Genomic DNA, 25,122 nt, shown 5'->3' on the forward strand with positions numbered 1-25,122 from the left:
TTATTTTTCCCTAACTTTTAAATATTTTAATACAGTTTGTTTCCCCCCTGATTGGATCGGGCTTTTTTTCCTGAATTTCCTGATAATTCGCTGATATTTCCTGAACCGCCGATTCCCATGATAATTCCGATTTCCCTGTTTTTCCAGGTTTGCTGGACACCCTGTATCTAACATTTCCTCCTCCTACTCTTCCCACGGCAACAACCCCACCAGGCAGGTGGGGATTCCAACTTTCTGGTGTTGATTCGTGCACAGCTCTGAGTGACCAGCGGCTGTGCGTCAGGGCGAGAATCGCTTCTGCGCATGCAGAGAAGCAAAAAAAATCTCTGAAATCTCTCTCTTGCGCGTGGGTCCTCTCGCAAGATTTTACTTTCTGTACATGCACAGAAGCCAACTCTCACTCCAATGCATGCACACGCCCACCAGTCACCCAGAGCTATGAATGCAGCTCCATTTCTGATACTGGTGCAGTGTCTCCCCCAGTTTTGGTAGGAAGCGACCAGTTAGGTCCCACAGAGTGGGTGTTCTCCAGGTCCCGCCAACTAAACAATGCCGCTTGGCGGGACCCAGGGGAAGAGCCTTCTCTGTGGCGGCCCCGGCCCTCTGAAACCAACTCCCCCCAGAGATTAGAATTGCCCCCACCCTCCTTGCCTTTCGTAAGCTACTTAAAACCCACCTCTGCCACCAGGCATGGGGGAACTGAGATATTCTTTCCCCCTAGGCCTTCACAATTTTATACATGGTATGTCTGTATGTCTGTTTGGTTTTATAATAAGGGTTTTTAACTGTTTTAATATTGGATTTTTATATGCTGTTTTTATTACTGTTGTTAGCCGCCCCGAGTCTACGGAGAGGGGTGGCATACAAATCCAATAAATAAATAAATAAATAATGGGCAGTCTAACTTATAGGCATGATTCAAGGACTACTAATTGCTTATCATACTGCTTGTAAGCCTAGAATGCAAAATTAAAACCCACCTCTGCCGTCAGGCATGGGGGAACTGAGATACACTTTCCCCCTAGGCCTTTACAATTTTATGCATGGTATGTCTGTATGTATGTTTGTTTTTTATATTAATGGGTTTTTAATCGTTTTTAGTGTTGGATTATTTTGTATACTGTTTTATTATTGTTGTTAGCCGCCCCAATCTCCGGAGAGGGGCAGCATACAAATCCAATAAATCAATCAAATCAATCAATCAATCAACCCAATACTGCTGTCAGGTGAGTTGGGCTGAATCACCCAGCTGGCTTTCATGCCTAAAGTGAGATTAAAATTTACCATCTCCTAGTGTTCACCATTAGACTACGTTGCCTCCTGATAAGAGTCTCTCAATATTCCCCTCTTTCCCCCAGAATGACACATCATAGAAAAGAGCCCTGATCTATCCAGATGTTTTACACAGTGGGGCATAGGAGACAAGCCACATTTAATGGTGCGGAAATACAGTGGTACCTCATCATACGAACTTAATTGGTTCCAGGAGGAGGTTCGTAAGGTGAAAAGTTTGTAAGACGAAACAATGTTTCCCATAGGAATCAATGTAAAAGCAAATAATGCGTGCAAATCCTTCAGGAAAATCCCAAACTTTAGAAGGGAGGCGAACAGAGGGCAGGGAGGAGCAGCTAAAGGGGGCGGGTGGAAGAAGCAAGCCTAGGCTAAAGGGTGAGTGGGAAGGAAGAAAGGCAAGGGGGGCGCCCCTCCCTTTTCTTTCCTCAAAAGACACCGTTTCAGTGCCTTTGCAAGCATGCAAAATCTTTACTTCTCCAAGCTGCCCCTCCCTTTTCTTTCTTAAAAAGGCACCGTTTCAGTTCCTTTGCAATCACGTTGTTCTCTGCAAAATGTTTCCTACTCCAAGCAGCCCCTCCCTTTTCTTTCTTAAAAAGACACCGTTTCAGTGCCTTTGCAAGCATGCAAAATCTTTACTCCTCCAAGCTGCCCCTCCCTTTTCTTTCTTCAAAAGACACAGTTTCAGTGCCTTTGCAAGCATGCAAAATCTTTCCTCCTCCAAGCTGCCCCTCCCTTTTCTTTCTTCAAAAAAGGGGGGGAAAAGAAACCCCTTCATCCCAGCAGCAGCTGCTTGGGTTCGTAAAGGTGAAAATAGTTCGGAAGAAGAGGCAAAAAAATCTTAAACACCGGGTTCGTATCTTGTAAAGTTCGTTAGAAGAGGCGTTCGTAAGATGAGGTACCACTGTACTTCAAAACAGAAGAAAGCCAAGCTGCAGTTTTAAGTAAATACTTCAGAGGGAGACAAACCCCAGTTCATGTAAATATTTTTATTTCCCTTCTGTCAGCCACATCCACGTTTCAAAAAGGAAGATGTTTCTGTACCATACAACCAGGAATGGTATTCACTTATTTTCCATACCGGTTTGCAAATGTGAGCGTGCGGGCACACGCTTTGTTCGCATGCACCACTTCCATGCACACGCACATGTGCTTTGCTCTCGTGTGCAGCTTGCATACAAGCATGGGGTTTGAAAATGTGCTTAAATAGGACGGCATAGCACTGCGGCAGATGGCTACTAGCAGTTTGCCCAAACCGGCCCAATACAACCTCTGCGTGCAAGGTAACATTTCCATTTCTTAACCATGACAAAAGTCTTCTCTTTTGGAGATAAAACTGTTCCAAAATCTACCCGAAGATCAGGTTGCTCTGATGCAAATAATATTCACTCAATAATTATTCCTCGAAACACCTATTTCTAAAACACTTTTGTCATATTGTCTTTTTCTAAACAGCGCTGCAAATATACAAATATGGAATGCCTTTGAAAAAACACCAGATTTGCTTATTCTAGAGAAAATAGGAAGAAATCCTCAAAAAATGTACTGAAGCAACAAAAAAGCCCTACGTGAAGCTGAGGTTTTCAAGTTCATAATGAAAAGCTTGAATTCCTAAATCAGGCTGCGGCTTTTAAGTTCCTTTTTTCAGAAAAGACAAATAACTGTGGATTGCACACACCATAGTTGGGGGGTGGGGCATTCTTCTATGAAAGAGGAGAAAGTACAGTGTTCCCTCGATTTTCGCGGGTTCGAACTTCGCGAATAGCCTATACCACGGTTTTTCAAAAAATATTAATTAAAAAATATTTCGCGGTTTTTTCCCCTATACCACGGTTTTCCCCACCCGATGACGTCATATGTCATTGCCAAACTAATTTTTGCAAATAAATAACAAAAAAAATATTATTGTTAATAAATAATTATGTTTATAAACATCAGGATCACTAAGTGTCTTATTCCATGGTGAGTACCAGTAATAATGGTGAGTAAATGGCTGTTAAGGGAATGGGAAATGGTAATTTAGGGGTTTAAAGTGTTACGGGAAGGCTTGGGATACTGTCCATAGCCAACAATGGTGTATTTACTTCCGCATCTCTACTTCGCAGAAATTCGACTTTCGCGGGCGGTCTCGGAACGCATCCCTCGCGAAAATCGAGGGAACACTGTATAATGAAACAAGTAGCATTGGAAAACCAAACCAAGTCGGTCTGAAATTGCTGCATAGATTTTAGCTGCAAGAAAAAGCAGCACCATCAGGAGCATCGTTCTTTGAGGAGTATTTTTAGAGGCAGGAGAACTTCAGCCAAAGCGTAATATGAACAGCGCAATTGGACTTCCAATGGAAAAACACTTTAAATGTACATTAAGGGCCCCTGGTGGTATCATGTATGTACTCTAGCTTACTTATGCCAATGTGATTGCATGCAAGTTGTTCAGATGGACAAAAGCAACGAAGAAGAAGAACTGGTAACGTGGTAACTGGTAACTCTTTATGCTGAAGCGAATTGAAAATCACAAAAAATAGGAGAACAATGTGCAGTTAAAACAACTGGAACAAATGAATGCTATCTCTTTTTTAGAGGGAGACAGGTTCCTAAAACCGAATATGAAAATATAACTGAAATTACAGGAAAGCAAGCCAGAAGCACTAATTTTACTTGCCTGAGCACCTGCGATAAAACCTCTGCAGAAGGAAAAAGGTTTTGTCCAAAATTGCAAAGAAAAAGTAGTGAAACAAAGCCTATTTTTGTTTTTAAAAATCCCAGTAGAATTAAAAATGGAATGGACTGTCCAGCAATGTGTTTACAGAAAAATGCAAACACTTTATACATTTGGATATTTATTGCAGGAAGGCAGTTGATATCCTCGTGTAAATTATCTTAAAATAGAAGCAGCAAAGAGAGTTAAGTTTGTTTGTTTTTTAAAAAAAATATTTCAGAAGAGGGGACTATAGTTTGGTTATGTTGGTGAAAATTTTAACAAAGAAAGATTCCATTTGAGATGTTAAAAGTCTTCAAACTTGGCAATTTTATGGCTTGTGGACTTCAACTCCCAGAATGCTGGCTGGAGAATTCTGGGAGTTGAAGTCCACAAATCTTAAAAGTTGCCAAGTTTGGAGATCCCTGTTATAAGAGCTATAACTCTTAGGAGTGGAATGATCATTCATCCAGTCAACTATATTGAACCATTTTTAAATAGGAAGTCACAGCATTATTTTAAGTATGAAACTTGGCTGACTTTTAGTGAAAACACTTCAGGGAGTACTGATTACTATAAAATATAATATCTATAATATAACATAATAAAGGAAGATCCAGATTAATCAATATTTTGATATTCTGCTGCATCAGAAGCTACGCAAAAATAGCATGTGATTGTTTAATGATTACAATGATTTATCTACTCCATGCATGCCCCTAGTCTGAATCACTCTGGGGAGCAGTGGAGATAACCCTAGATCAGGGGTGGGCAATTATGGCCCGTTTATGACTTGTGGACTTCAACTCCCAGAATTCCTGTGCCAGCATGGTTGGCTCAGGAATTCTGGGAGTTAAAGTCCTCAGGCTGTAAAAAAGAATGTACAGTGGTAAGTTTACTTACAAACTTAATTCGTTCCGTGACTAGGTTCTTAAGTAGAAAAGTTTGTAAGAAGCAGCAATTTTTCCCATAGGAATCAATGTAAAAGCAAATAATGTGTGCGACTGGGGAAACCACAGGGAGGGTGGAGGCCCTGTTTCCTCCCAGGAGATTCCCAGAGAGGCCCCACGGAGGCTTCTCCCTGCCTTTTCCGGCCCTGTTTCCTCCCAGGAGATTCCTATAGAGGCTCCACGGAGGCTTCTCCTCGCCTTTTTCGGCCCTCTTTCCTCCCAGGAGATTCCTAGAGGCCCCATGGAGGCTTCTCACTGCCTTTTCCGGTTACAGTTTCGGAGGCTCGGGTTTGTAAGTGGAAAATGGTTCTTGAGAAGAGGCAAAAAAATCTCGAACACCCGGTTCTTATCTAGAAAAGTTCATAAGTAGAGGGGTTCTTAGGTAGAGGTACCACTGTATTTTCATTCCAAATGTAACAGAGTTAATATAGACCAGGGGTGTCGAACTCAAGGCCCGTGGGCCAGACCCAGCAGGGTGCTTAGATCTGGCCCATAGGGCTGCTCTAGAAACAGCGAAGGACTGGCCCATTTTCAATTGCAGAGGGTTGCAGGAGACTGCCATAGCCGAAAACGGAACTCAGGAGCCCATTTTCATTGGCAGAGCACTTGGGCCGCCACAGACACCCCTAACATAAGTGATGTGGAGCACAATCCTGATGTGGCCCTCAATTAAATCAAGTTTGACACCCCTGATGTAGACCATCTATAAGACAATGTTATTTTCAATATATTTTGCCATATTGTACAAGTTTTCAGAACTTTAAAAATGCCAGGATTCTACTACTATTGTCATGTAAAACAAAAATGTGAAATCCTTGCTCCCAGTTCTTTAGGTGGTGTTGACTTTTATACTCATTAAATATTTCTCCAAAAGTTAAGAGGTTGTAATGTATTGGCTTGCCATATGTGTGCATCCAAGCAATGCGACCTTTTGTAATTGACAGAGGGAAATTTGGTCAATGCCCAGATTTTCTCATGCGCACCCAAGATTTAGTGGTATGGAACCCAGAGTAGGGTGACCAGGTAATCTCTGGGACCACCATGGTCAGTAGAAATCTTTCAACTTCAATATTCAGATCTTTATGAATGTCTCCAATTCTACTCTGCTATTCCCTGGTATCGCCACATAAACTACCCACACTTTCTTCTTTTCAACCATAGTTAAATCTGATATGTTGTGGGGCCAATACTTCATCTACTTGCATTCACAATATTTTGACCTGCTCATTCCCAACCACTTTTTCATTACTGGCATAAATACAATAAATGATTTAGGCGATAATGTGATTATAATACCCTACAGTATATAATAATGATATGTCATTATTATTAAAATCTGCATGCTGACCAACTTACAACTTTTGAGCTGAGGTGGCACAGTGGTTAGAGTGCAGCACTGCAGGCTACTTCAGCTAACTTCTAGCTGTAGTTCAGCAGTTCAAATCTCACCCCCGGCTGACTCAGCCTTCCATTTGTATTTGTATTTATTAGATTTGTATGCCGCCCCTCTCTGAAGACCTCACCTACAAAAAGATATTGACAAAATTGAACGGGTCCAAAGACGGGCTACAAGAATGGTGGAAGGTCTTAAGCATAAAACGTATCAGGAAAGACTTAATGAACTCAATCTGTATAGTCTGGAGGACAGAAGGAAAAGGGGGACATGATCGAAACATTTAAATATATTAAAGGGTTAAATAAGGTCCAGGAGGGAAGTGTTTTTAATAGGAAAGTGAACACAAGAACAAGGGGACACAATCTGAAGTTAGTTGGGGGAAAGATCAAAAGCAACATGAGAAAATATTATTTTACTGAAAGAGTAGTAGATCCTTGGAACAAACTTCCAGCAGACGTGGTAGATAAATCCACAGTAACTGAATTTAAACATGCCTGGGATAAACATATATCCATCCTAAGATAAAATACAGAAAATAGTATAAGGGCAGACTAGATGGACCATGAGGTCTTTTTCTGCCGTCAGACTTCTATATGTTTCTATGTTTCTAAGACTCGGGGCGGCTAACAACAATATAAAAAGAGAAATAAGCAAATCTAATATTAAAACAATCTAAAAAACCTATCTAAAAAGCTTGTGAAAGGCAAGGAGGGTGGGGGCAATTCTAATCTCTGGGGGGAGTTGGTTCCAGAGGGTTGGGGCCGCCACAGAGAAGGCTCTTCTCCTGGGTCCCCCCAAACGACATTGCTTAGTCGACGGGACCCGGAGAAGGCCAACTCTGTGGGACCTAACCGGTCGCTGGGATTCGTGCGGCCTTCCGTCCTTCAGAGGTGGATAAATGTGGACCCAGATTGTTGGGGGCAAGAGGCTGATTCTGTAAACCGCTTAGAGAGGGCTATAAAAGCACTATGAAGCGATATATAAGTCTAAATGCTATTGCTATTCAACATCTCTGGGCAATATGACCAATCCCCGCTTGGAGATTTTCCCCATCATTTGCATTATATCGGGGATGCTTGTATCTATGAGGGAGAGATTAATTGTTGAAAAAGCTAAAGAAGGTGGAGATTAATTAATGCTGGGATAGGAGACCACCCTGAGAACCCAGCTCTTCAGATTAGGCTAGGAAGTAAAGGAAACAAAAAGATCTTAGAAAACACTTCAATTCAAAGGAGAAAGCTGTAATTCAAAACACAGGAAACATCTAAGAGTTTAAAAGGAAAGCTGACTGTGAAATCGCTTTGATTCTACCATTTATACATGTCATTTTGACCGTGAGATAATAATCTTACATTCATTTGCCATGGGTAATATATCCTTGCATGAGCTAAGCGGCACTGCATAATTCATGGAGCAAGCGAATGTTTCTACAACAGAGTAACCCAAGCTAAGATTTCAGAACTGATAAAAAGCAATTATTTCACTTTATTTCACTTATATAAACATCTAATCGCTGAGAACCTCAAGTCACTGCATCCCTGCTTTCCCTGGAAATGCTTTTGGAAATAAACACTCAAGATAAGTGCACATATTTACTCCAAAAGTTACCCATCAAGTTACCACAATTTATATGTGTGCAATCAAATAGAACTATGGCTACAATATACTTTGGATTTTGAAACGACAAGAGAGTCAACTTTAGGAATAAAACTAAATGAACCGCTGTAATCCTTGACTTACAACAGTTTAGTTAGTGACCTGCTCAAAGTTACGCTAACTCTGAAAAAGGTTTCTTATATCAGTTTTTCACACTTACAACTGTTGCAGCATCCCCCAGGGTCACATGATAAAAAGGAAGGAAGGTGTTTTTATTATTTTGTTTTATTTTTAACAACAGATAGATTAAAGCTGCTATAATTAAATGGTGAAAACAGAATACAGTGATACCTCATCTTACAAACGCGTCATACAAACTTTTCGAGATACAAACCCTGGGTTTAAGATTTTTTTGCCTCTTCTTACAAACTATTTTCACCTTATAAACCCACTGCTGCTGCTGGGATGCCCCGCCTTCGGACTTCCATTGCCAGTGAAGCACCCATTTTTGCGCTGCTGGGATTCCCCTGAGGCTTCCCTCCATGGGAAACCCCACCTCTGGACTTCCGTGTTTTTTGATGCTCCAGGGGCATCCCAGCAGGGAAATCCCAGTAGGGCAAAAACGGGTGCTTTGCTGGCAACGGAAGTCCGGAGGTGGGGTTTTCCAGCGAAGGGAGCCTCAGTGAAATCGCAGCATCGCAAAAACACAGAGGTCCAAAGGTGGGGTTCTGAGGACTTTGGTGTTTTTGCGATGCAGTGCAAAAACGGGCGCTTCGGCTAGCAAAAGGGGTGAATTTTGGGCTTGCATGCATTAATCGCTTTTCCATTGATTCCTATGGGAAACATTGTTTCTTCTTACAAACTTTTCACCTTAAGAACCTCGTCCCGGAACCAATTAAGTTTGTAAGACAAGGTATCACTGTACTTCATATTAAATTAATAGAAAATCAAACTTAAGAAGTAACATTGAATTTCTTACAGCTCTTTATGTTTCTCCTCTGCCAAGATCTGGTCATTTGGTTTCAACCCGTATCTGAAAATATAAGGGGAAAAAAACCTGTAGTCAGTTGAAAAGATATTAACACAGAAGCAGTTTTCCATTTTGCTCTAAGAGTCTGAAGATTAGTCAACATTACTTTTATTTTCCTACCTGATACATTATCAGGTATTTGAAATATGTCTGTGATCCCAAACATGTTATAGTAAGCAAAAAATGTTCAAAAGCAAAATAAACTGGACAAGAACCATGATAATTCTTTGTTTTCATTTTGCCAGGAAAGGAAATTACAGTATGTGCCAATTTCTCTTCTATACATTGGTATATTTCTGTTGATATTTTGCACCAGCTTTGCTTGGAATAAGCCACACACTGCACTCAGTGGGGAATATTCTTAAGAGATGCAGTTTCCCATTCTTGATTCATATCACACGGATTCTTTTTTTTTTAATCAAATACTTTTTATTGTATTTTCCATTAAACAACACATACTGCATACCATACGAAAACAGTCAAAGACATCAACACTTACAACTTACAGCAATCAACGTAAAACAAAGTAAAAACAAAATAACACCAAAAAAAGCCCCCCCCCCCAAAAAAAAAAAATAGTAATGAGTACATATTATCTGAAAACTTATTTCATGTTTCTTGGCTAATAAGAAGAGATTAGAGGACCAAAGACAAAAGTTTAGGTTTCATTTGTCCTTCGGCTAATAGTGCATTATCGGTGTTCCGTCATTCTTTTGGTTATGTAAGAGTTTATCTACCTGTTTATTATTTATTTACCACCTTATGTTGAAGTTATCTTTGTTATTAGTAACTTAGAAGTTATTATTTCTATATTATAAAGTACTTATGTATGTATATTTAAATTTATTGTAATTTTCCAAATGAAATATTAAATAGAAAGGAAACAATAATCTTATTTTTATCTATCTTATTATTTAGTTTCACACGGATTCTTAATGTCATTTTAGTAAACAAAGAAAAGAAAAAAAGAAAGAGGTTTAGTATTTCTCACCAGTTACATATTTTTTTCTTCTATTGCAGACAGCAACTGTTTCCTCCCCAGAATACCAATGATTGTTCCTATCTAATATGGTATTTGGTGAAACATGACCTCATTTATCTATAGTGTTTTTCTCTCTCTCTTTTTTTTGTCTGCAAGAAATTTTGTCTTCAACGAAAAATGCAGTGTAAATGAAACCCAAGGTTCAAGTTTCTGTATCTGTGGGAGAAAAGGAGACAAAGCTGGGTGGCTGAGTTAAGTGGGTCATCAGCTTAGAGTTGTTGCGTTCCATCCCCTTCTAAATTCTGTTGACCCTTATCTGGTGCCAACTTAGTGTTGAACTTTAGCTGACCAGATTTGTGTGTATTCTTCCTTCCTTCCTTCCTTCCTTCCTTCCTTCCTTCCTTCCTTCCTTCCTTCAATTTTTATGCCACCCTTCTCCTTAGACTCAGGGCGGCTTACAACATGTTAGCAATAGCACTTTTTAACAGAGCCAGGATATTGCCCCCATAATCTGGGTCCTCATTTTACCCACCTCGGAAGGATGGAAGGCTGAGTCAACCTTGAGCCGGTGATGAGATTTGAACCGCTGACCTTTAGATTTACAGTCAGCTTCAGTGGCCTGCAGTACAACACTCTACCTGCTGCGCCACCCCGGCTCTTTCTTTAATTTGGTATTAAATTCTGCTGAAATAAACCCTTAATTTGTGGGATTTAAAAACTGTTTCTCCATTCTGAAATAGAAACTATCAATCTATGAAATTTCAGCCAAAATCAATGATGGCAAATCTAAACTCAGAAATAAAATTATTATTACAGAGACTCTGTCTTCTGAGCAGAACACAAGAGAATAATTGAAATTATTGTAAAATATCTTATGTAGTTACCCCGAACATTCATAGATGAAATAAATGTTCATTTCCTTTTTTTCTGGTATAAAACTGTAATGAAGGGTTTTTAAAAAAAGATATTGACCCATTTGTTACAACCTGTTTTGCAAGACTTCTCTCGTGGTTACTCGCTTAATACATAGTAATTGTGAGAGGGATCTTGGAAGTCCTGGTGGGCACTCACTTAAATATGAGCCAGCAGCGTGCAGTAACTGCCAAGGTTGCATTAACAGAGGGATAGAATCAAGATCATGGGAAGTGTTAATACCACTTTATAATGCCTTGATAAGACCACACTTGGAATATCACATCTTGTTTGGGTTGCCACAATGTAAAAAAGATGTTGAGACTCTAGAAAGAGTGCAGAGAAGAGCAACAAAGATGATTAGGGGACTGGAGGCTAAAACATATGAAGAACGGTTGCAGGAATTGATATGTCTAATTTAAGGAGAAGGATTAGGAGAGACATGATAGCAGTCTTCCAATATTTCAGGGGCTGCCATAAAGAAGAAGGAGTCAAACTAGAGTGTTCCCTCAGTTTTTGTGGGGGATTTGTTCCAAGACTGACCGCGAAAGTTGAATTTCCGTGAAGTAGAGATACGGAAGTAAATACGCTATTTTTGACTATGAACAGTAACATAGAAACATAGAAGACTGACGGCAGAAAAAGACCTCATGGTCCATCTAGTCTGCCCTTATACTATTTCCTGTGTTTTATCTTAGGATGGATATATGTTTATCCCAGGCATGTTTAAATTCAGTCCCTGTGGATTTACCAACCATGTCTGCTGGAAGTTTGTTCCAAGGATCTACTACTCTTTCAGTGAAATAATATTTCCTCACGTTGCTTTTGATCTTTCCCCCAACTAACTTCAGATTGTGTCCCCTTGTTCTTGTGCTCACTTTCCTATTAAAAACACTTCCCTCCTAAACCTTATTTAACCCTTTAACATATTTAAATGTTTAGATCATGTCTCCCCTTTTCCTTCTGTTCTCCAGACTATACAGATGGAGTTCATTAAGTCTTACAAGTATCACAAGCCTTCCCTTAATACTTTAAACCTCTAAATTGAAATTTCCCATTCTCTTAGCAACCATTTAGATTATTACTCACCATGTTTATTTATTCACGTTTATTAAAAAAAAATATTTATTAAAGGCGGACGAAAGTTTGGCAATGACATATGACGTCATCGGGTGGGAAAAACCGTGGTATAGAGGAAAAACCATGAAGTATTTTTTTAATTAATATTTTTTGAAAAACCGTGGTATAGACTTTTCGCGAAGTTTGAAAATTGAGGGAACACTGTATTCTCCAAAGCAGCTGAAGTTAGAACAAGACACAATAGGTGGAAACTAATCAAGGAGAGAATCAACCTAGAATTAAGTAGAAACTTTGTAACCGTGAGAACAATTGATCAGTAGAAGTGTTTGCCTTCAAAAGTTGTGAATCCTCCATCACCGGAAATTTGTAAGAAGAGACGGGATGAAAAGGTCTTTTGTCTGAAAATGTCTCTTGCTTGACCAGGCAGTTGGATTAGAAGAGCTACAAAATCCCTTCCAGCTGTTATTTTGTCATTCTGTTATTCTGCATTAAATTGGCCGTATTGTAAATGAAGGACTTCCAACAAATGAAGGAATGCTGAACTAATAATAACTATGACAAATTTTCATCCTCCACAATAGCCGAGCCAGTGTGCTTGACCTCACTTCTATACACACGGAAAAGACAAACGCAAATAAGGAAACTGGATATAAGTGCTTTTAAAAACAAAACAAATATAATTCCACTTGCTTGGCTAATCCACTTGATCTCTCTCTATATCATGTTTCCTTGTTCTATATTTTTTTGAACCCTGAAATAAGTGTCTGGCCTTATTGTATTTTTATTTTTTTGTGATATTTTTTTTCTGTCCAAAGTATTTTTATTTTTCTCCATGTTCAACATATAACGTCATATACCTTGAATATATCTTAATATATGTAGCAGATATATGTAATACAGTGTTCCCTCGATTTTCGCGGGTTCGAACTTCGCGGAACGTCTATACCACGGTTTTTCAAAAATATTAATTAAAAAATACTTTGCGGTTTTTTCCCCTATACCATGTTTTTTCCCCGCCCGATGATGTCATATGTCATTGCCAAACTTTTGTCTGCCTTTAAAAAACATTTTTTTAAATAAACTTTAATAAATAAATATGATGAGTAATAATCTAAATGGTTGCTAAGGGAATGGGAAATTGTAATTTAGGGGTTTAAAGTGTTAAGGGAAGGCTTGGGATACTGTTCATAGCCAAAAATAGTGTACAGTGATCCCTCGATTAGCGCGGGGGTTACGTTCCAAGACCTCCCGCGCTAATCGATTTTCCGTGTTATAGTGGTGCGGAAGTAAAAACACCATCTGCGCATGCGCGCCCTTTTTTTCCATGGCCGCACATGCGCAGATGGTGGAGTTTGCGTGTGGGCAGCGGGGAAGACACAGGGAAGGTTCCTTTGGCCGCCCAACAGCTGATCTGCTCCGCAGCGCGGAAGCAGCGAGGAGCCGAAGATGGAGTTTCCCCGTTGCCCAGGCAAAGGGGAAACCCCATCTTCGCTCCTCGCTGCTGCCGCACTGCGGAGCAGATCAGCTGTTGGGCGGCCAAAGGAACCTTCCCTGGGTCTTTCTGCTGCCCAGGCAAAGGGGAAACCGCAAGAGAGCCAAAAGAGCACCGGGCCGGTTGGTTCCCAACCAAAAGAGTTTACCCCGATTGTCCTCGGTGGGGGAAAACAGCGCGTCGCCAGGCTCCCCATCTTCAAGAGAGGCGCGACGGCTAGCCAGGATCCACGCAGGGGAGAAAAGGCGCGCGCTCCCAGCTGCTGCGCCCCACTTGGAGAGCAGCGGCGAGCAGAGCACAGAAGACAACGAGGCTTTCGAGGGCTCCAAGGCGGGCGGCGGTGCGTCCTTCGAGCACACCGGCGGCGACCCCAAGCTGAAGGCGGCCACCACACACACACACGCCGCCGCCGCCATCCACCCCGCCGGGTTCCCCGCTTGCTACCTCTTCGCCTTCTCCCGCCTCCGAGGCCGACCAGCCCAAGCCGCAACAGACACACACACACATACATACACTCCCTCTCTCGCGCTCACACAGACGCACTCAGACAGAAAAGAAAAAAAAATCCCCAAAAGAGAGGGACAAGAGGCAGGCACAAAGCGGGGGCACAAGGGGAGCTGCCCGGCAGAGGTTGCTTTTTTTCTTCTCGTGGGCAAGTGGAGGGGGGGAGAGAGAAGGAAAGAGAGAGAAGGAAAGAAAGATGAGAGAGGGAGGAAGAGAGTGTGAGAGAGGAAGAAAGAGAGAGAGAAATGATAGAAAAAAGGGGAGAAAAAAAGAGAAATGAGAAAATGATTGAAGCAGAGAATGACAGGAAAGAAAGAGAAAGAGACAGAGAAGTGACTCTTGGTGATGACGTATGACATCATCGGGTGGGAAAAACCGTGGTATAGCAAAAAAAACCGTGGAGTATTTTTTAATTACATATTTTTTGAAAAACCGTGTTGTAGCGTTTCGCACTAATCGAGACCGTGCTAATCGAGGGATCACTGTATTTACTTCCGCATCTCTACTTCGCGGAAATTTGACTTTCGCGGGCAGTCTCAGAATGCATCCTCCGCGAAAATCAAGGGAACACTGTATACATATATCGGCTACATTGATAGAATTCAACTCCCATTACCTGCCTCTTATTATTTTTATTAATATTGATTGTTTCTTCATTGCTTATTTGACCCCTATGACCATCATTAAGTGTTGTACTACATGATTCTTGACAAATGTATCTTTTTCTTTTATGTACGCTGAGAGCATATGCACCAAGACAAATTCCTTGTGTGTCCAATCACACCTGGCCAATAAAAAATTCTATTCTATTCTATTCTCTGTGAAACAGATGGTTCCCAGCCTTACTGTTGGGGTCTCAGCAGACATTTCAAACATAATGATTTATTTCAAATGCTTTCACTAACTCAAACAGCCTCCTGCATTCTCAATTACTTCATACTGTGGCAATCATAACATTTCTTTTTCTTCATCCAGGGGGATAGGAAATTTTAAGCTCGTCGGTTTAATTTCCAAATATCGGAAATCAATCATCTTTGACCAATGTTGTTAGCATTTACTGCAACACTATCTACTTGGGGCTACCTCTGAAAAGTGTTCGGAAACTTCAGATCGTGCAGAACGCGGCCGCGAGAGCCATCGTGGGGCTTCCTAGATTCGCCCACGTCTCTTCAACACTCCGTGGCCTGCGTTGGTTGCCGATCAGTTTCCGGTCACAATTCAAACTGTTGGTTATGACCTTTAAAGCCCTACATGGCATCGGACCAGAGTACCTCCAGAACCGCCTGCTACCGCACGAATCCCAGCGACCGATAAGGTCCCACAGAGTTGGCCTTCTCCGGGTCCCGTCGGCTAAACAATGTCGTTTGGCGGACCCCAGGGGAAGAGCCTTCTCTGTGGCGGCCCCAGCCCTCTGGAATCAACTCCCCCTGGAGATTAGAACTGCCCCCACCCTCCTTGTCTTTCGTAAATTACTCAAGACCCATCTATACTGCCAGGCATGGGGGAGTTGAGACACCTTTCCCCCAGGCTTTTTTATATTTATGTTTGGATATGTATGTGTTGTTTGCTTTTTAAATATGATAGGGTTTTTATGTGCTTTTTAATACAGTATTAGATTTGTTTTCGCTAGACTATTGTTTTTATTGTTGTTGTGAGCCACCCCGAGTCTTCGGAGAGGGGCTGCATACAAATCTAATAAATTGAATTGAATTGAATTGAATTTGGGGGGGGAAACCCCCCCGACAAATGAAGAATAGCAGAATTGGTGGACCCATTAGAAAATAAAATCAGCAAATCACATTTATGGAATTTCCAACAAAAAAACCCTTTGCCAAATCTGAAAAGGAATACCAATTTAAATTCAATAAATAAAACAACATGGGAAATTCTGTAAAAAAAGAAAAGAAAAGAAAACCACTTCTACTAATGTGCTGCAAGTTGATGGAGACATTTCAAACAACAGATGGTCCTTGACTTATGATGGCAATTGACCCCAATTATTCCTGTATAAGCGATGCAGGAACTCAGGCTAACAGCATCCCATTTTCTAATAACAAGACCTTTGATCCATATAATAATTGTTCCTTGGGCAATCAAGACTCAAAGCAAGAAAAATACAGCATCACAAAACCCAAAGGGATGTAGCTCATTTACTACAGGATGTTAATCGTAAGATTTCTTTGTCCTTGTCCCTCCAAGTACTTGCTTTTAAGTACTATTGATCGAACAGGCATTAGTTCAGAATTGGATGCAACAAATACTGCTCAAACACGCAAAAGTCATTTGATGCTAGCACTGCTTTGCAGGAACTACTTAAAGAGAGCTATTGGGTTAGGACAACAGTGATGAATTAAAAGTTGCATTTATTTTATTTATTTATTTTGTCCAATACACAATGAGGGTTTTAGTGGGTATATATCTATACACATAGTAAAATACATGATGAAGGCTATAGAGGAGATACTCATAGTAAAACATATCTAAGAAATAATAGAAAAGAAGGTATAGTAACAGAACATATCAATGAAAGAATAGAAGAAGAGATATAGGAATAGAAGAAAGGAATAGGAGATATAGGAGGGCAATAGGACAGGGGACGGAAGGCACTCTAGTGCACTTGTACTCGCCCCTTACTGACCTCTTAGGAATCTGGATAGGTCAACTGTAGATAATCTAAGGGTAAAGTGTTGGGGGTTTGGGGATGACACTATGGAGTCCAGTAATGAGTTCCACGCTTCGACAACTCGATTACTGAAGCCAAATTTTTTACAGTCAAGTTTGGAGCGGTTAATATTAAGTTTAAATCTGTTGTGTGCTCTTGTGTTGTTGTGGTTGAAGCTGAAGTAGTCGCCGACAGGCAGGACGTTGCAGCATATAATCTTGTGGGCAATACTTAGATCTTGTTTAAGGCGTCTTAGTTCTAAACTTTCTGGGCCCAGGATTGAAAGTCTAGTCTCGTAGGGTATTCTATTTCGAGTGGAGGAGTGAAGGGCTCTTCTGGTGAAGTATCTTTGGACATTTTCAAGAGTGTGGATGTCTGAGATGCGACATGAGTTCCAAACAGATGAGCTGTACTCGAGGATGGGTCTGGCAAAAGTTTTGTAAGCATTAGGTGGCATAATTTATAAAGGCAACTTCTGGTTAGATGCAGATCTTCCTAGCTCATGCAAGACATGTTCAGGATCCCTGAATTGAAGGTACACAGTAGCAGAAGACATCTTGCTCTTTTTTTATATAACTCAACGCGTCATCTGTACAGATCAACCATCTGAAGCAGATCATCTCTTCTGTCTGGCAACCTCCCCCTAATCGTGCATTTGGACAAAATCTTAAGCTGTAATTAATACAGTGCAGGGCAAAAGCCCCACAAAGAGGTTTTGAACGTAACGCCAAAATAATAGGTTTAAATGATTAAAAGTGATTGAGAAAGCAAGGAAAGACAAAGCCGATTAATTGCTGCGCAGGGGAGGCCTCTGGTGCCTTCAGCAATCGGCCTTCAGGTCTTATCTACTCTGTTTCCAGATGGTTCTTGGGATGACATGCACTTTGCACCAAACACCGTCAAGATATTTGCTTGCTCTGGAGCTCAAGGAGCTGCTGATCCAGTTCTACAGAGGAATCATTGAGTCTGTCATCTTCACCTCTACAACTGTCTGGTTTGGTTCTGGCAACCCAACAAGACCGACACAGACTTCAGAGGACAATCAGAACTGCAGAAAAAACAATGGCTGCCAACCTGCCTTCCATTGAGGACCTGTATACTGCACGAGTCAAAAAGAGGGCTGTGAAAATATTTACTGACCCCTCACATCCTGGACACAAACTGTTTCACCTCCTACCCTCAAAACGTCGCTACAGAGCACTGCACACCAAGACAGCTAGACACAAGGACAGTTTTTCCCCCCAAATGCCATCACTCTGCTAAACAAATAATTCCCTCAACACTGTCAAACTATTTACTGCACCACTATTACTACTAGTTTTCTTTCCCTTCAACATTCCTATCACCCATTTCCTCCCTTGTGACTGTAACTTGTTGCTTGTATACTTAAGATTTTTATTAATAAAGATTGCTTATTTGACCCCTATGAAAATCACTAAGTTTTGTACCACATGATGCTTGACAAATGTATCTTTTTCTTTTATGTACACTGAGAGCATCTGCACCAAAGACAAATTCCTTGTGTGTCCAATCACACTTGGCCAATAAAGAAATCCCTGCACATCCCAGTATCCTATGTATTATCCTTCCATTGCTTGGTGTGTTTTCAAGTTTAAAACATTGAGCATATATGATTGTTCCTGCAGTTACTATATGTAAAATGACGTATTGGATTTTTAAAGTTATTTTTTGGTTAATTATTCCTAATAAGATCAGATTTAAATTCTATTTGTTCTCCTATAATCTTCTGTAACGATCTCCTTATCCGTTCCCAATACTTCTTCATTTTGGGATATTGCCACCACATGCGATAAAAAGTTCTATCCTGAATTAGTATTAGAAAAAATTATACGATGTGCAGAAATGACCAAATTGACTCTAGAAATAAAAGGCAACGAGGAAACGCAATTTTATGATTGCTAGAGCTTATTCTATTATTGGCTCGAAAATAGGAATAAAACTCGTTAACTATGCTGTAAATCACTTGACTATGTAAATAATAATAACAACCTGCCTGCTGGATTACATAAGATAAAGTTGTGAATTATTAATTAAGACTACTATTTGTTTCTCATGTTACACATTTTTTTTCTTCTTCTCTCATTTTTTTGTAAATTTTACAAGTTATATAGAACTTTAAAGTTAGTTACAACCTGGCTAAATTTAAGTTAAACTTAGTTCAGATTACTATGCCCATATTTTATTATGTGTACTTTAATCGATGTATTGTCTTTTTTGTGTGTATGTGAGTATTGTATTTGTATTGTTTTTTCTTTTTGTATTATATTTGGAAATAAAAATTTAATTAAAAAATAGTTCTATCCTTACTTTTTTATTTCCAGCCATTCGGTTTCATATTTATATACATTTTTGCCAATCTCGCCTCCTATAGAGTATTTTATATTGATTTCTTTAAATGTAGACGATAACAATAATTTACCATTCTTATTTCATATTCTTTCCCATTCCTCTAAATTTATATTACAGCTTATACATACATATGTACATATATACAGTGATCCCCCGATTATCGCGAGGGTTCCATTCCAAGACCCCTCGCGATAATCGATTTTTCGGGATGTAGTGGTGCGGAAGTAAAAACACCATCTGCGCATGCGCGCCCCTTTTTCCATGGCCGCGCATGCGCAGATGGTGTTTTTACTTCCGCACCTGGGAAGACCCAGCAGCTGAGGAGCCGCCTGCCTGCCCGCTTGTCCGCCGCTTTTCAGCTTGCCCGCCGCTTTTCCGCCCGCCGCTTTTCCGCCCGCCGCTTTTCCGCCCGCGGCTTGTCCACCGCTTTTCCGCTTGTCCGGCCGCCGCTTTTCTTGTCCGCCCGCCACTTGTCCGGCCGCCGCTTGTCCGCCGCTCTGGGAGTTGAAGACCCAGGGAAGGTTCCTTCGGCCGCCCACCAGCTGATCTGCTCGGCAGCGCAGTAGCAGCGAGGAGCCGAAGATGGGGTTTCCCCGTTGCCCACGCAAAGGGGAAACCCCATCTTCGGCTCCTCGCTGCTACTGCGCTGCCGAGCAGATCAGCTGGTGGGCGGCCAAAGGAACCTTCCCTGGGTGCCGCCCGCCGCTCGAGAGCAAGAGGGGGAGAGATAGAGAGAGAGAGAGAAGGAAAGAAAGAGATGAGAGAGGGAGGAAGAGAGTGTGAGAGAGGAAGAAGCAAGAGAGAGAAAGAGAGAGAAAGAAAGATGAGAAAGGGAGTGACGTCATCGGGTGGAAAAATCGCGATATCGCGTTTCGCAAAGATCGAGATCGCGAAATTCGGGGGATCACTGTACATACATATTTGATTTTAATGGGGCAACTGGAACCTTGTTTAAACCAAATTAATGGCCTTTCAGGCTTCCGCCGCGTGAGTAGGAGTTCACTTTTTAAATAGTAAGAGTCACAGGAGGCGTCAGGATTTTAGAGATGTTTAGGTGGAGCATGGCCCAAAAAATATTGTAAACCACTGCTATCGGGTCTCCTGCTGACGCAGAGGTTTGGATTAGAGCAGTGTTTCCCAACCTTGGCAACTTGAAGATATCTGGACTTCAACTCCCAGAGTTCCCCAGCCAGCATTTGCTGGCTGGGGAATTCTGGGAGTTGAAGTCCAAATATCTTCAAGTTGCCAAGGTTGGGAAACACTGGATTAAAAGACCTCCAAGGTCCCTTCCAGCTTTATTCTGATTGATTGAGGCTTGTTGAAGCTCTAGGGAGGAGAGATTCAATGATGATCTGTCGGTCTTTTGAGGTAAAGTGGGCAAGAGGATATCAAAACAACATTTTTATCTTCGGAGAGACATTTATGTGTCCAAAGTGAACAAAACGATAGAATAAAAGAATTCAAAGTTTGTGTGTGTGTAGACTGGCTCCCTTTAATGAGAAAGTCCCCTATAATTAGAGGTTCAGACATGAAGAAAAAGTTTCATTAAGTTTGAGGAATGACTGGAATTGGAGTGATGAGCTATGGTGACTAATTAACCCATTTCTCTCCTTGATCTTGGGGAAAATTAAACAGAAAAAAGAAGTTGAAACAATTTTGGAATGAGTCGTAACAAGATTAAATTGTACCAGAGCAGCCAGGAAATTCTAGTTGTTTTCTTCTTACTTAGTATTGTTGCAGAAAACACAACTTTCACAATGATTTGAATCAGGGAACTTCTGGGGGGAGAAATGGCCGGCTGAATTCAGGTCCATGAAAAGCGGAGCTGGTGATTACAGTAAAATGAAGAGCTGTTGAGTAGACCAGGCCTTGGATAGTTCCTCATGGAGCAAGGAAAGGACCTGAGATTGCCCACAGGTTGTGTTTGTTTACGAGGGTTTACGAGGGTTGAAGCCTCTTGGGGTCATGTGATCACCACTTAGGACCTTCCCAGTTGGCTTATTTATTTTTATTTTATTTATTTATTTTGTCCAATACACAATGAGGCCACAAGCCAAGATCAGAGACGCCAAGAATCGAAGCAAGGTCACAGGACTCCCAATTGATAACTCTCCACAAGACTGTAAGGGCGGGCCTGCCTTTTCAACCCTGCTGAGGAGAACCACACCCAAACCCAGCTGTTGCCAATTCAGGGATGGAAATACCTTTCTAATTGGCCCCGTCTTTGAGCTGCTCGTCGCTGCCTCATGTCTATTATAGCCTGTGCGTCTTCATCCAATGATTCCAGGCTACTAGCTGGGGAGAGCCCCCCACCGGGGGTCTCAGGCTGCTCTCCCTCCTCCTCTTCCTGACGTTCCTCTCCCCCGTCTGCCTGGTCCTCCCCCTCCTGTTCACTGTCCTACTCCTCTGGGCATGCATCCGGCAGAGATCCAGCAGGTCCCTGAGAAGCCTCAGGCTGAATCACAACGGGGGGGGGGATCAAATTGCCTCCCTGTGGGAACCACTGCCCTATAGCATTTCAGAGAAGTAACTGTCCAGTCTCCTCTTAAAAACCTCCAGTGATGGAGGACCTACAACCTTCGAAGGCGAGCTATTCCACTGGTTGATGGCTCTATTAGGCAATTTCTCCTTAGTTCCTGTTCTGTCTGGGTTTTCCCAAACCTCAACACCAACTGAAAAAACAGCCAGACACTCTGGTAAAAGCCAAAAGTATTTTATAGCTGGAAAAAATAAGCACAAAGGAAAACCTGTCTTCACAACAGACAGGCTATAATACGTTACAGCAGGGTCCTGATGTCCAGTCAATACCACAAGCTTCTTGCTGGCACCCCCCCCCCCCAAGGTTTCAATAGTCCAAGGCACAAACCAGGATTGTAAGCCACCAAAGTTCACAGACAGGTCTCACGAATCTCCAAGATAAAACTCCACAAGCCAGGAAGGGTGGGTCCGCCTTTTATCCTTTCCCAAGAGCACCACACCCAAACCCAGCTGTGACCTCTAATGCTGGAAATACTTAGCCAATTGAGTCTGTCTCTGATTAGCTCTCCTTTGTCGCATATCTATGATGTCTTGAGCATTTTCCCCTAAGGAATCCAGGCTGCTTGCTGGGGAGAGCTCCCCCTGGTGGGACTCTGGCTGTCCTTCTTCTCCAGCCTGGGATTCCTCTTCCTCGTCAGTCTGCACCTCCTGTTCCTCAGCCTCTCCCTCTGAGCTGGAAACCGACAGAAGGTCAGCCATTCCCGGAGGGGTCCCAGACTGAACCACAACAGTTCCGGGTTGTTTCTCTCCTTGATTACTTTTCATCCATTGTGGGGTTTTTTTGTCTTGCCTTTTGATGATTTGAAAAACAAGGTGACACCCCCACCCTCCCAGCCTTCTTTGTGGTTTCCTGGGTCCAATTCTGACTTTCCTGTTTTCACTTCTGCCTTGCCATTCATTTATATTCTATTAGAGAAGCAGAGCCGCTAACGGAAAGCTGTATATCTTCCTGCTGTAGAGAAGCTGTTTACAGAGGAAAGATACAAAACAACCCTAATTGTATTATATTGGAGGCGAACTTCAAGATGAAGTATTTCCTGAAATGAAGCAGACCAATTACTGGTGAGGTTGCATGAAATTTTATAATCAACTGTCAAAGCCAGAAAGTAATTGGTAGTTAATATCAACTTAACCCAGTGCTTCTCCATTATTTTCTCTTATGCCCCCCCTCCCCCCTAGGAAGAAGTAAACATTTCATGCCGCCCACAACTCTCTGCCAGGACGATTGTTTGCCATATTTGGCACGTTTTTGCTGGAAAAAAACTCAAGCGGCTTATCAGCGGGATTGAGGTGTACGATAGTCCCTCGCTATATCGCGCTTCACTTACCGCGGCTTCACTTCATCGCGGGTTTTGAAGTCAGCGTTGGCACAGATACGGCGCTTAGAAGTTTGGAAGGGCAGGACAAGCGCTCAGCTCATGCTCAGAGAGAAGCTTCATTTGAATCATTTCACCACACAAACAAGCGCTAGAATAATTCCAGCGGGACTCCCGAATGATGAGCGGGGCGGGGACTGAGCTCCGGCGGAGGCCCGTCCCCTCGTTCAACCCGCCTCGCCAGTGCCGAGAAGGCAGTCTTTGGAGGCGCGCTTAGTGGTTGGCGGCGGCGGTGTGCTTGGGGTTGTAGAAAGAGCTCCCGGCAGCACGGGAACGAGCGAGCGCGAGCAAAGAAAGGAACGCGACGCGGCGGGGATTTCCAGACTGGGCTCGAGGGCGGAAGAGGAAGTGCTGGGCGGGTGGAGAGGGGAAAAAAAAGAAAAGAGAGAGAGAGAGAAAAAGAACCAGCCGGGACAGCTAACCAGGGACTTTCCAGCCAGGGTAAGGCAAAAAAGACAACGTGTGGCCGAACTGCTGCAAAGGTTAGCCGTTGCTCGCCTCCAGGCATCCGGAGCTGGTGGGAAGGAGGATAAATTCCCCATCGCGGATTTCACCTATCGCGGCCGGGTCTGGAACGTAACACCCGCGATAGGTGAGGTCTTACTGTAATGTGTTTAAGTGACGCTTTAATTTATTTGGCTTCATGCTGTCCACTGCCAACATTTTTACACACAGTAAACATACTGGTCTTTCCTTGTCTCCCACCATAGTCACAGTGAAGCCAAGCGCTGCCTATGCTTCATCATATTTCCTCTTCTTAGCTTTCAAGAGACTGACGTTTGTCTCATTATTACTGTCTCTCTCCTTTCTTTTCATCCCTGTTAAAATATTTTTCCATGGTGTCTCTTAAGAGTTTGTTATCTGCACTTCATATATCCTACTCTGTGCTGTGTGCTATATTTTGGTGCAAAATACCCTACTCCCAGCGGAGAAAAAAAAAGTACTATTCGAGAAGCAAGGACTTAACCTGTTACAATTCCATGGAGTAACTCGGACGGAGATGTACATGTTCGAGGGTCGCCCAGAAAGTAGTGCACCACATTTTTTTCTTCAACAATTATTTATTGAACACAATGAAACTTACACACAAGAAAGAAGGATGTTTCTTCTACACTCCCTATTTTTCCACATAATCTCTGTCCCATTCTATGGCCTTCCTCCAGCGAAACACAATGCCCTGTCGGTACTACTCCTTGTTCTGGTCACAAAGCCATTTCTGCACTGTGCGAATCACCTCTAATGGCCTCACTCTCTGTGCCCAGCGACTAACCGTACTTCTGTCGACTGCAGCTTCTCCATAAATTGTACATAAACCTTTGTGAATGTTCCCAATAGTTTCTTTCTCCACAGTGAGAAATTCAGTGATGACACACTGCTTGTGCAGTACTTTCTAGGCCAGTGTTTCCCAACCTTGGTAACTTGAAGATATCTGGACTTCAACTCCCAGAATCCCCCAGCCAGCATTCGCTGGCTGGGGAATTCTAGGAATTGAAGTCCAAATATCTTCAAGTTGCCAAGGTTGGGATACACTGTTCTAGGCGACCCTCATAGATGCATGTACATTTGCTCAAAGCCATGACAATGGAACTTGCTCACTGTACTTTAATCTTGCTTAAACATGATTTGCAGCTTATTGCAGGAGAGTTCGGACGCCAACGGCCTTCTCCAGAACTTAGCATGTGGTGGCACCCAGTTCTTGCTCGAAGAAAAGGGCCTTAGCGATGGATGGGCAATTGAAGCAGCTGAGTTGAAGCTCTCCCACATGAGATCCATGACCTGCTATATTTCTGCTGCTGAGAAAGGTGAGCACAGCGACCTGATTGGATGAGCCACAAACTGCTAAGAAATTTAAGGCATGCCAAGTTGGTTGCTCTGTCTTGGGGCAGAGAAAGGCAACAGTGGAGAGTCAACCATTCACTCCAAGGGTGGGTTCCACTTAACTTCGCCACTGATTCGCAGCGTGAGATTTTGCTACACCTGCAGGCGCTTCCCCTCATGTAATTCTGCTTCCGCACATGCCCAAAACACAGCTGGGGAGCCAATCAATTGTGCTTTGGGCGAAGGAATAAAGGTATCGTATTTTTCGGAGTATAAGACGCACCTTAGTTTTTGGGGAGGAAAAAAGGGAAAAGAATCTGCCTCACCAGGTATTCCTCTGGCTAGCATCCTTAGTCTGGTCAGTTTCAGTACATAATTTTATCCCCTGGTTAGGGTTTAAAAAAAAATCTTATTTGTAGAGAGTAACAA

The 25,122-nt window shown here is 42.2% G+C and overlaps 1 protein-coding gene across 2 annotated transcripts in view; it reads right to left on the reverse strand.

Annotated features, from left to right (window-relative positions):
- The window catches only part of ADK (adenosine kinase), a 311,940-nt gene that overhangs the window by 230,841 nt on the left and 55,977 nt on the right, over positions 1 to 25,122 (reverse strand). For both annotated transcript variants that reach the window (XM_070752037.1, XM_070752039.1), the window contains exon 3: positions 8,909 to 8,962. In XM_070752037.1, the coding sequence (XP_070608138.1) occupies positions 8,909 to 8,962 (54 nt within the window). The remainder of the gene's footprint in view (positions 1 to 8,908; positions 8,963 to 25,122) is intronic.

Source organism: Erythrolamprus reginae, chromosome 5 (genome assembly GCF_031021105.1).
Source record: "Erythrolamprus reginae isolate rEryReg1 chromosome 5, rEryReg1.hap1, whole genome shotgun sequence".
NCBI classification, from domain to species: domain Eukaryota; kingdom Metazoa; phylum Chordata; class Lepidosauria; order Squamata; family Dipsadidae; genus Erythrolamprus; species Erythrolamprus reginae.